This window comes from Manduca sexta, chromosome 26 (genome assembly GCF_014839805.1).
Source record: "Manduca sexta isolate Smith_Timp_Sample1 chromosome 26, JHU_Msex_v1.0, whole genome shotgun sequence".
NCBI classification, from domain to species: Eukaryota; Metazoa; Arthropoda; class Insecta; order Lepidoptera; family Sphingidae; genus Manduca; species Manduca sexta.
The window spans coordinates 9,998,935-10,012,614 of record NC_051140.1 but is presented as its reverse complement, the minus strand read 5'-3'; the positions used below and the strand labels follow the sequence as shown (position 1 = coordinate 10,012,614).

Here is a 13,680-nt window from a genome sequence, read left to right as displayed (position 1 = left end):
AGTATCATCGTCCGACGATCATCAGCTGGGCGTGAGGACAACCTAGTACCATCAAAGTTGCAGCTCTTTTTGAAATTAAAGGGATGAAACAGTTCGTTGATTCTACTAAAATCTTTATGTATAAAAAGCTCATACGAGTGAATTTCGTTGTACCATCCAAAGTTATTCGACCGAAACTAAAAAATAAAGGGTTTCATTAGAAGAGAAATTGTTAAAGATGATCTTTTTCTTTGACCGCGTTATACACATTTCATAAAGAACCAAGTTAGTGCAAACAAAGCGTTTGCACCTGGCCAGTGGCATCTGGAGTTGTAATCTTCTTTTTTGCTTGTAATACGAATGCCCCGCTTTACATAGTTAATTATATTGACTTAGTATGCGAAATCCAAGCATCGCTGTTTGCAGAATCTTTTCTCTACCCCTTGTTAAATAAATAAATAAATGTTGCAAAAACTGCCAAGTGTTGTGTGCTGAACAATTATCTTGAGCAATAAATATAATTTTATTATTAGATTCTCAATACCCATGCTAGCTAGTTTTGAAATGCTCGAATGCATGAAAAGATTCTTTATAGAGAATTATTAATCCAATAGTTGTACTTCAAATAGGCAAGGACCTAACGAGAATGCAGAATAGAAGGGTTATTTGAAAAACGTCCTTTATCTTTTATGATTTACTAACCCTTATTGATAAACTTATTTTATTATGCGCGATGTATGCTTACCTTGAGAGAAGCCATATCGGAGACCGATCGGTGTGTTTGTATGGTCTCCAGTTGATCGAGGCACCAGTCCAGCTCCTCCACTGTCTCTAAGGCCAGCTTCATATAGGCTTCGTCTGTAACAAAATAAGTTATAAAAATGTAGTAAAATGAATTTTATGACATACTGCTCTTATATAGTTTAATTAAACGCGGATCTTGCCGCATTACGATGTAATTATGGTGCGGAATTTCGGTCAGATGTATACGGTATGCGGTGTGGGAGGCTATGCATGTATCCTGATTTGTCGGTGGAAGATTAACTGCGTCATGGCCTCGTAAGTTGACAGGCCTTATGCAAAAGGCTTAAATCAATACTCACTCAGACCCTTTTATATACTCTACATATTTGGTGTTCGGAAATTATCGCTTATTTATTAAACCATGTATAGAAATCAACATAAACCTGGAAAACAATATTTGTTTGGAGAACATATTTGAGAAATTCAAATTATATGCTTAGGGTTTGTTTTTCTTTATATTAACTCGTTCTATACGTATATGTGTAGTTAGACGGCGCAATCGAATAGCCGCGAATGTTATTACGTTAAAACTAGCGATAATGCGACCTGACGATTAACTGTCAGTAGCTGTGATCGTGATCTCTTGGCATCACCACGTCATCCGCTGAATACAGGCGGATAACTCGTGCTGTCTGACCGCTGTCACCCCTGCTACAGTATGTTTATGTTATGTTGTCTGATTGAAATTACTGTTGGTTGGGAAATTTGTATGGAAATAGTATAAAGAAATAACATTATTTAACAGTATGATGGTAATACATTACGATAGCATAAATTTATTCACTTAAATTGTGTAATGACCCAATCATGAGATTTGCGAATTGTAATTATTCAGCGGATCATGTTTATATTATTAATTTAAACAACATTGCATGTGGTCACTTTGAATAAAAAATATTCATATGTCTTTTAACTAACACAAGAAATTTTATATTTCTTTACCTAGAAGTGAATATCAATATTGATTGACCTATTATAAACTGACGCTTTTATAAATTGCACTTGTATATTTGTAGGCGAAATTATGTCGGTTATCGATTTTTTTTACTTCCTCATGAAGTACCAACAAAGAGTTTGTTTATATATAAATCGAAGGTCAATGTAGCATCATTGAATTGATCTGATAATGTAGTCGTATGATTATACTTATTTATTGCCACTATACAATTCTTTACGTTGTGTATATAATCAGAGGTACGTTTATGTTTGATTCCTTTGAGAAAATAATTAAAACCCGTAATTATAATTTTATTCAATGAGTTTAGCAGAACGAAATTGTAGCTACAAACTAAGTTGATGTAAGAAATTAAGTTTAAATATAATAAAAATAGTAATACCGAAACGTTGAGAAAAGAGTTGAGTTTTGTGGCATTTCTAAACGTCAATTACTTGTGTCTCGAAGTCAAGACCATAATATTGTGTTTCTCTTTGGTGTATTCATTGTTTAAAATATATTCGTTTTAAACGACTTATCGGATTTTAAAAATAAAAATCCTTGAATTACTTATTAATGTTTTGAAATATTCATAATTTAATAAGCAATGGCCAGCCTGTGTTTGTATTATAAATCTCGTAGATTAATGTCTATCAGTGTTTATATTCCTGATAAGTTTTAAAACTACAACGCACTGAAAATAAACAACAATGTCTTAAAATGATTAAGGTTGACAACATACAATACTACGTATAAAGATACGACACACACTTGTGCGCACTTTTTTGTTCGTGTTCATGAAATGTAAATAAACACAAGTTTTAATCAACTTTTTGTGTGACGTGATAGGCGTGAATTATATTTAAGCTTTGTTCACGCATCAGGTATACCACTTATGCCATTGTTAAAGGGGAGCGAACGTTGGCTGCATATAGAGAAATATTGTATGGTCATTTTGTGTTCCAATTTTGTCTTTATGTCGGTGTAGGTCCAGCGTCATTACTGATCTATTTAAACAGATACACGTATAAAGATGATTAATTGCGTATGCACATTACATATTACTGATATTGATGTATAGAAATACTAATAAACAATTTCAGAAAACTTGTATGAAGCATTATGTCAGGAAAAATAATTGCACTGTTGAACAATGTTCTTTACTTTTGTTTAAGTACCTACTATGTTATTATTTACATTTTGATATCTCGATTATACATGCATATTAGTAAAGTTTAGCTCCTTACTCCCTTCGTACGTGAATTTTGGCCGTTATCACTAGACATTCGCTTCGCATATCACTATATTATGTTCATCTGCGCTCTAAAACTAATTATAATATTTATAGTGACTAGTGAAAAGGCGAAAAAGCAGTGAACTTTAGAATACACAGTACATAGGATCTCTCCGTATAATCTATGTTTTTCTAGAAAAAATAATTGAAGTTCAATATTATTACAAGGTAATGCAATGATTCAGAGATCCCTGTTATTTACTTTAAAAATTAGGGCCACGACGGTAATGTATTCAAATGCGCAAAATGAAAATCCCAATAAAAATAGGTATATTACGTCGTATGTACGGGAGATTCTGTTAGGTCATTAATATCGGGGTTCATGCACGCTAATGTTTACGACAGCCGTATAAAATACACAGACCATAAAGTGTCTTTTTAACTCATAAATAAAATCCATTAACAATGCTTACATACTGTAATTATTAAAAAAATGACAATAATAATACACAATTATTTTTACAGTTACTGCTCATATTGTATCGGTAAGTTTGAATTTACTTTCAATGCGTTAACTTTTTCATTCGTGCAGACTACACACATAAATCGTTTTGCATTTCCGTCGAAAGCGAATGCTGTCTATATGCAGTGTGTACACAGCGAAAATACGGAAACTAGAAGCAGATAAGGTGGGCGTTTTATCAATAGAATTCTAGCCGCTAATTGAAGTGCATGTACAGACGTCCATGACCTATATTGGTGGCTTCCGGGAAGCGGCGATACGTATCTTTACGGTGCAGGCATTTTCTTGAACTAGACGACGCATGTAGCATAAATTTCACTGGGATGCACATAAAATATTGATAACAGTCCAACATAAGAGAAACATTAAAATCATTTCAAATGAGGTTAGGTTATCTACTAAGTACATATGTTTTACCTACAATGAGTGAATCACGAAGTGACGTATTTGATGATAATGGTTTTTTACTTTTCGATGTGTAAAAAAAATGTAATAAATATAATTTTAAAACACACGTAGATATATTATGTATGTGTACTTACAATGTTTAGTTGGTAAAGTGTATTTTGGGGATATTCATGCATCGCGTTTTCATCTGCCTAAGCAGCTGTGGATCATCGCTCTCTTTTTATTTATGATCGTTTACTTTTTTTTGTGATTCTTTTTTTTTTTATAATATTTTTAAGAAAATCTGCGACCTCTCGGTAGCATATTTTTGTTTTTTTTTTTGCGTACGTTAGTCGTCAGCTGTAATACAAGTGTACTAACGGATTCGCTCCTTGGAGAGTTTCAATGCTCCGCAGACGACATAATATTAACTTCTCTTAATTCGCACGTTAGTGTTGCTTGCGTCGAATCCTAAACGCTTAATGAACTCCACCTTGCTAATTATAATTATTATCTTTTTAATACACGTCTGTAATAGTTACACAGCGTTGTGTTTTGTAAGTAAATACAATATTTACTTCGAGTTTCGTAAACGTTAAAATTTCAGGCTTTTTAAATATATGTTTCATGGTTTTTAAACCTTATTTCTTTAACATGTTGTTTCACGAATATTTAATAGCACTCAGATCTATGTATTGTTTTGAAAGTCGGAAAATGACTACATTTAAGTTAAATTACTCTGATTTATTTCTAACACCGTCATCAGACGTTAGTTATCATTTACAGGGTAATTATCTATCGAAACCTTGTTTTTGAGAAACTGATAGATAATAAATTAATATGTATACGAATTTGCAAGTACATAATGGTTACCTTGTTAATTCAACACATCTCCAATTCATTGTTATCGTACATTACCTACTTTTCATTTACCGGAATTTATCAGTCACGTTATATTGAATCTCACGGACACATTTTTCGTTTCAAAATAACTAGTAAAACATTTTTAAGAAGAAACCGTCAAGAACAAAGGCTCATATATCACTGGTGCGAACTAGACCCAATTATAATGACAACAGTCAATGTAAATTGAATGTGACAATAGTTTTATCACGACATTTGATCATATTCGGAAAAACAATAAATTAAACTCAAACAATATAAGGTTTAAAACAATTTAAATAAAATATGCCATTTGGTATGCCATTGGGTTACATCGTACATTTTCGGTTGCTAAATAATGTAAGTTTCGTACGAAGTTCGGCGTTAGTTGCCATTTTTTTAACTGTCATAGCATCTTATATTATGGACTTTGTTAAATGCACAATGCATGCATGTTTCTATAATATCATTTGTGGGGGTAAGTCTCGTGAAGGCAGGTTTAGCAAGATTTTTTTGAAAATGTGTTACGGGTTATGGAAAAATGAAGTTTGTGTTACGTTGGATAATAAGTTTGATACGAAGGTTTTTGGCTATTCTTGGTATAAAGTACACAAGAACATTTTAAAAGAAGTCCATCCTTTTTGTCATCGGATTGACGTCTTGGTGGACCGTTCTACTCTTGATAGACCCCCGGGGTTTTTTAAATAAATATAGAAAAAAATAATAATCAATTTAAAATATTTTTCTTTGAAGTGCTGAAAGTTATCACACCTCCAATAAATGTTATTGCGTTCACATTTAAATATATAATATATTCAAGTGACAGTTTGTTTACAAAAAATACCGCGAAATAGTTTGGTTATCATAATGATACAGACGAGTCTGTTGATAATCGAATGTAATCGGGCGTGTGGATAACTGTATTGTAACTAGAAATTTTGGATTTTTATGCGCAAATACTCAAAAATTATGTTAATATGGAATAGTACGAGGAAATGTTTCCGGCGCGGGGAAAACACTCAAAAAATATGTATGCGTTTTTGAAACAAAAAGCATTCGTTTATTTTATTGATATATGTAGTAGGTTTAATGCTTGTAATAATTTAAGTAAATATTATATCAGGTTTATAATAGCTCCATTAACTTTAAAAGTTAATGTTTAATATAGTTTTTAGTAGAGACACTACTTATCATCATGAATAATAATAAATGAATAAAATATAATGGAACTTTTGGTTGACACATCATTCTGCTACATTTTCCGAAGATCAACTAATTACACCCAGTGCCAAATTACTTTTCCTGATAATCTATGTACGAGGAAAGGTAAAGTACCTCGAAAGGTACACGCATGATTTATGCCAGTACCTAGAATATTAGACATACACATGACAACGACTGTTTACACTGTGATACAGGCGATTCTTCGTAATCTCGTTATACAGCATCTGGAATATGATCGGTATGCGATAAATATCGCTATTCACCTGTCACCGTATGTACGTACGACACGAGCGATTGCCTTGTTTATTTTACACGCTTGGCAATGAGCTGGATAAAAGCAAGAACGGTGGCCAATAAGGATGGTGTTATGCTAAATATGCCATTTACATTATTTATTATTATAAATAATTAGTAGCAGTACAGTTACATCACGTTTTATACCAGCAGAAATAAACATTTCAATGGCTTCTACGAAGACGTAGCACATTCGTTAATTTCCTGTAATTTTGTTGGTTGGTGGGTTTTTCTAATACATATAGTTTGCTCGACATTAGATCATTTGGAAGGGGAAACGTTACACAAATATCCTAAAATATAAGTCAAATACTCTTTTGGAACATGCGTTAAAGGTGTGTTATGGCACTCTAATATTGGATGGCATAAATACAAGTGAATGCCGATACAATCTAACAGGTATAAAAATTGATTACACATATGACAAAATGAGTCTATATGAGTCTATTGCGTTACTCTTTAATGACGGTATTGTCATTTGATAAATATAATAAGGGGGACTAGGTACTTATAACTATATCCTCTTATGAGGCATAACAGATTAGAATGTTGGTCTAATCCAATTTCAACAGCCAATAACGTTTTGAATTTATGTTTAGTATGAAACATCACTAAATCAAAAGGGTGCCGGCTCTAGACTTATGGTTTGTGATGTCCAATTAAGTTTAGATGTTTGAATTCAGTAAATCTGTGAATGTTTTATTTATAAGGCGGTTTGACGACGTAATAATGTTAATATTTAAAGAATGTCAGTCACTGTCGCTATGTTTCATATTAAGCATGATTTATTAAGACCAAGCAAGTACCGAAACGTGTCTGTGGTTTTAGCATCAAGAAGACGGGTACTGATTTTGTATTCGACACTAAGTTGATTAATCCGCAAAATTGAACCGTATTTGAGTGTTTTGTTGTGTAGTACAGTGAATAATCCACTAGGAAGCTAAAAGTGGTAATCTGAAAGACTGGCGTTATTTATATTATATTTTTTTGTTTATTATGTTATACGTGAAATGCTTAATGAGGATCCCGACCATAGTATTTTAGAAATATTTAAAACATTAATTTGAATTATTATAAGTAAAAAATATATATATCCTAATCTATTAAAACGTGTTGTTCATTTGCTATCGATTTATCTATATATCAATACGCGAAGAATAACTTTGTACCCCTTTTTAAGCACATTACGCACACAGATGTTTGTGACATCTGGTATAATTCAAGTTCGTATAACGAAGAGGTGCAGATAAATAAAATTTATTAATTGCAATCGAATTTCGACCAGTGGGCGACCAGTAGTCTGTATACATGTGCATTTTAACGGCTACAAATAGTTACTAGCTTATCTCTAGCCAGAAAATGAATGGTCTTGATGCATTGTGTAGGATAAAGTAAAACTGTTCTTGATAGTTCAGAAACGGCGTTCTTATAAACTTAGTAATGATTTTTTTTTATCAGGGTGTAACAACTAGGATAAAATATCCTAGGCAGTCTAGATTAAAGATAATTATAGTAAATATATAGAAACTTAGAATTTCCTTTCAACTAGTACGTAAATATATAAGTACAATAGTTTTTACTTACCTCCTGGGTTCAAATTTTTCGGTTGTGGAGTAACAGCTGTCGCCGCGCCCGAGGATCGTCGCGATCTGCAACGATAACACAACGGTATTGAAATATTCAATGTATAAAAGTAAGATTAAGTTTTTATACGTTATTTCACATTAATAAAAGTCTGCACAACATGTGCGTTAAAATCATTTGTTTAAATTTAATCTGTTGTACGTTGATCCAGGCAAAACACCGAATGGTCTTGACGGGAATTTAATTAACAAACATGGGACTTTTCAGAAAGGAAACTAGGTTAATTTATTTTCCGAAAAAGGCGTTGTTTGCGGGCCCTGAGCATAAGATATGTATAGATACATGTATTCTTAATTTAAAAATTATATTAACGTACGGCGTTATGTTTGTGTGACAACACATTAAAATATAGTTTTCTTTTCATATATGCAGTAAGTTTTATTTAGAAGCTTAAATATAAACAAATTGGCTAGTGTCTGTCGTTTTTTATACTATGTGGGCAATGCATAATCCCTTCATAACGAAACGTAACTGTCCAACCTAAATTAAACCAAAAGAGTCGATAAAGGTGATCCTTAACCCGATTTATATTCTATATCTTAACATTTGAAGTCTGATTATAATGATCTATTGTTTTATGTGAATAAACCTGGCATCACATGTGGCGAACGTAAGATGACAATCACCAACAGCGTTCTATAATTAGAAAAGACAACGACTATTGTTGATTAGTCGGTATTTACGTGTATGATCTATTATTAGTCTTCAGACGTATAGGAGATCATTCTCGGAAGGTTCGGCCGAGGTTTAGGTGTCGACCTGTGTTTGGTCATTTTCTATTTTATAGTTTTTTTTTTTATACCAGAAGGTCAGCAACAAATGAATTGGTCACTTAATGATTCCACTAACGATTATGTAAACGAGCTATACTAGAGGAACGGGAGTATGTTATCGACCTTAACAGAAAAGCAAAGGATTTAACAATCCACTATGAGACGGTAAAAATGTTACCGCAAGTTTGTTGTTTAACAGGTGCTCGTACCTTTCGTGACTATTAAACCTAGCGCTATAACAATATCTATTTTATTCTATCTTAGGCTAATACGATTGGCGTTTCACAATTAGCGGGATAAAGTAATGAATTCCGGAATAAATTGATACAATGTGGCACAATGTCCATTGTTTGCTAAAGATACACAACATGTCATGGTAAGCGCAACGCGCGCCGTCGACTTTGATTAATCCCTGGCATGTACCGGCTATTAGTGCGTCGACACTCACTAACACTTGTAGCAGTATAAATAAGAGGATTTGAATTTAATTCAGTAGGTACATTTTTATCTACGAAATTGACATTATTGGTCTCATCTAACCTTAACGGCAATTTTATTTTGCGTTTTGCATAATAGTTTATTGTATTTTCACTAATAAATCAGCAACAATTTGTTTGCTATAATATTTTCTGATACTGTTGATGTTTTTTATTTCTTTGAAAACATGTATGTATAAGAAAATATAAGGTTTGTGATAATTTGTTAATTATGGTCATGTTATTATCTTGCAGAGAATCGAAGGTACACACTTTTGATGTATTTGAATCTTAACTCCGGGGGTCTATTTATAAGTAATCATAAGTTTGTTATAAGGTATCACCTCGAAGTGACTTGAAACAATCAAGGAACTTTCGGTGAATTTCCTTTAATTACGCTTTTGCTTTAACTTTGCTTCTTCAACTAAAGTAATATAAATGGTTTATATTACCTACATTTTTGTAAATTAAATATGAATATTATCAGCTACAATATATTTTTAAGGGCGAATGAATAGCAATAGTTCTTAAAACAATAAATAAATTCAATTTAAATATTTCTGTTTTCATTAGCTAGAATCATGTTGTCATAAAAAGTGTGGGTATTAATTCTATTGTACTATTTTTGTACAATAGAATTGTACAAAAATAGTACAATAGAAAATAATATTTATGTTAACACTATCTTTTGCTCGCCGCTCCACCCGCACGACAGTTTTCCGGGATCAAAGTCCCGTTATATATTTTTTCGGGATAGAAAGTAGTCTATCTCCTTTCCAGGCTGTCAAACTACCTCCAAACAAAATTTCATCGAAATCCTTTGGGTAGTGCTGAGTTTATCGCGTTCAGACAGGCAGACAGATGCGGTGGTGGACTTTGTTTAAAAATATATATTATTTTTGAAACTTTTTAATAGTAACAATTCCGTCAGATATTAGTATTATTATCCGTAGCGCACGCAATGGAACCACTCAAAAACCTACACACAAATTTGCTCCGTTTTAGCAACATTTTTTATTGATACTTCGCTCTTATTAGTAATAGCATGATGTTATATAGCCTAGTCTTCCTCGATAAATCCAACAATAAAATAATATTTCAATTCGAAATAGAAGTTCCTGAGATTACCACGTTCCAACAAACTCTTCAGCTTTTGTATAATAATATTGATTTAATAATTCATAATAAAATTATTGTACATCTACAACGCATAATATGTTTATTTCAGCAAATCTTCAAAATCATTCACCACGCTAACTAATCATAAGAATGAATGTGAGCGTTTGTCTGACGTACGGCTCTGTCGGTACAGTGAGGGGAAGGTTGTATTGATCTGTCGGATAAAGATGCCGGTAGAAACGGTCCTTGGCTTGTTGCGGTGTAAAGGTGCTCTATCATAACCAACCCTTTCGAAACGTTGGTATGTCGCGTTGATCATAGGTAGGTTTGTCTGCTTAGCTATCGGATATAAGGCGAGCGGCGGTGTACTTCGTAGGTGTACCTATTCTGGGAGATATGTTGGATTTTCGTCTGGACACTCTAACTAGATATTTTTGTGCTCAAAATCGGATTTAAACCAAACGTCGGTTTATGTTATTATGTTTTCTCTATATGATAATACGTGTTCTCGTTATCTGGTCTGCCTAAAATAGATTTTTTTTTGTCTAATTGGTACACGTAGAATTTGAAAGCTCTATCAACATGGGCTTGTACAGTTCCAACATGAAGTATATATTTTGATACATTGATGGTTGATTTATTTAGGGGGTAAAACAAAATTATTTATAGAAATTTCCGAGATTTGTCTATTTTTTTAAATTTTATCAGCGAGCTCGAAGGCTACTTTTGTACAAACTATTATAGATAGACACACCTTTTATAAATACATTTTTATACTTGTCCTTTATTTCTTATTTCAATAATTTTATAGTTCAACCCAATTTTACCTTCCTATAATTGCACGTGAACTGCTTTTAATCGGAAAGAAATTCTGTTAAATATAGTACATAATTACTGATATGCGGATTCAAGTATTTATAAAGGTTAAGGGTACTGATTTTGACGTCAAGTTTGACCTTTAACTATGGGTTTAATAATATAGTTTTGTAGCGGAGATAATCCGGAAAATAAAGAAAATGGATTTGAATATCATAGTACTATAATGTAAAAATGATTTTATATACTTAATGCTTTGTCCAGCTAGCATATTATGAGGTTATAAGGTATTATAACGGTGATAATTCTAATTACAATCAATTCTTCGGTAATTCTCTAATGTCTATTAAAAAAAAATGTATGCTATTATTTTACAAAAATTGTGGATAGAGCGTGAAATGACAAGCGAGGCTGTTAACCTATCCTGTTGGCAATAAGATGGCGCGCTCACTTCACGAGTTTGTCACTAAATACGCTACACGACGATACGCCTACGTCATTAGAAACGTCACGCATCACATGAAGCCAAAAATAAACGAATGTTCCGTCTTCGCGTGCACTAATCAATTTATTATTCATACACTGATAATTATTGGATGTGAGCCTTATACGTACGCAGATTGATATTGAGATCCATATTATCAAGGCTACTAAGCTGGATTACAAAAAACAATGAGTGCAAATATAGAGCCATGTTAAATGTACTATGCGACTTTTATCGCATTTACACGATATTTCTAAACATTATATAATGAGTAGGTAACCTTAGATTATATTAGTTTCTAGATAATATTACGATCTAAGACTCATAAAGAACATGTACAAGAGTTACGGCTCTAATAAATTCAATGCCAGGGGGATAAAAGAGTGTCGGATTATTACGTGGCTAACCACGCATACTTTGCGCATGTAAATTATGATAAAACAAAAGTTATATCAAAATTGCTCGCATAATGGACGGAAATAGGGCATTGATATTGTATTTAATGGTAAGCCGACAGACATGCATCTCTGTCACGACGCTTTTGCCTTTGATCATAATAGACACAAACCGAACTATTTTTTACTGCTGACTTAATATTATTTAAATCTACCTATGAATGTTTTAGAAAATAAATGTTTTATATATTTTAAATTCATAAGTGATTTGAAATGATTGAATTCGATGATATCCTTTACTGTTAAAGCGAGCGATAATTGACAAAGAATACTCACGGAACTTGAGAATGGTCAGAAGTGCGTGCTTTGGAGGCTAGGTTTGAACCACTCTTAACCATGCTACAGGTTATATATATTATATAAAATAAAAAATGACAATTTAATTAGACAGGCGCAACCTGGTGTACTCGCAGTAGTGAAGTGAGAATTTACATCAAACTCTACTTATATTTTACGTTATCTATTTTGTAATTTGCAATGTTTTTGATGAAAATGAAATGAGAAGTTCGCAGCTGGTGACTCCCATACAAGCTGCCTTATCTGTGTCTACCTCAAAAGCTCTTAATCATACAACGTCCACTGCGATATGTTTATCAGTTAATTTATAATAATCTAGTATCTACTTAAACATAGTAATAATAAATTTTTGCCGACTGATCTGATAAATTACCAATACTTTTTTATATGATGTATTGAAAATTATTACTTTTACTTATACGAAATAACTGTCAATTATTCTTTAAATTTAAGTGACTCGTTTATAATTTATTGTTGTTCTTATTACTTGTTGTACATTCTCATAAACCGATGACATATAGCAAAAGAAATAACATAAAAATAAACTGAGCGGAAAACAGTGCCGCATCCATTGCTTTGCGTTTCAAAGAACGACGACCTTGTGATTGCTCACGCGCATAAGAATGTAAACTATGACGAAGCTAGCGAGTTGACTACGTAAGAGATACGGATATTAAGAATACATTATAACTTAATTGATATATTAAACATTCTATAAATATTTTTTATTACATATTCTCGTTATAAAATACGCATGAGATAAATAACGCCGGTGTCGCTACATTTCAATAATGTCTTTGTGGTTTATTCATAATATTATCCACAATCGCCAGCCAATTATGTTCAGCTGTGATTTGCAAAACAATGAAAGAAACTTAACAAAACAAATAGTCCATTAAATAGGAATTACGTATTTTATTGTCGATCAGGGTCTGACGGGTAAAAAAAGTGATTTTGTTGATATGAAAACATAACCACAATTTAAAAACTATACCTGTTTATTTGACTATTGATTTGATTGAAGCTATCCTAAGCAAGCTATCTTGCAAGGTACTGAAGTGTAGTATTCCAATTTTTAGATTCCATTATTTGGATCTTAAATATGTAGTGTGTATGGCATTTTTACTGAATCCCACTGACACCAATAACGCAGTTTAGCACTTATATTAGTTAAATATCCTTTATCATATAAGTTAATTAAAATTCTCTTTGAAAAATCAATGTCTTTAATCATGATTAGAATATAAAAAGATCCGTTGAAGAATTATGACAAAAAACTATTTATAAAGGTGTTAATTAGTACTTGCGTACATTCTATAACGAGTTATTTTTCGTTATATTGTGTAACATTTATT

General features: G+C 32.3%; 1 protein-coding gene across 9 annotated transcripts in view; it reads right to left on the bottom strand.

The window, feature by feature from the left end:
* Nucleotides 1-13,680, bottom strand: part of LOC115442524 (cAMP-specific 3',5'-cyclic phosphodiesterase) — a 351,093-nt gene that overhangs the window by 16,899 nt on the left and 320,514 nt on the right. For all 9 annotated transcript variants that reach the window (XM_037443236.1, XM_037443237.1, XM_037443242.1 and 6 more), the window contains 2 exons: nucleotides 7,846-7,910; nucleotides 725-837 (listed from right to left, as the gene is read on the bottom strand). In XM_037443236.1, the coding sequence (XP_037299133.1) occupies nucleotides 725-837; nucleotides 7,846-7,910 (178 nt within the window). The remainder of the gene's footprint in view (nucleotides 1-724; nucleotides 838-7,845; nucleotides 7,911-13,680) is intronic.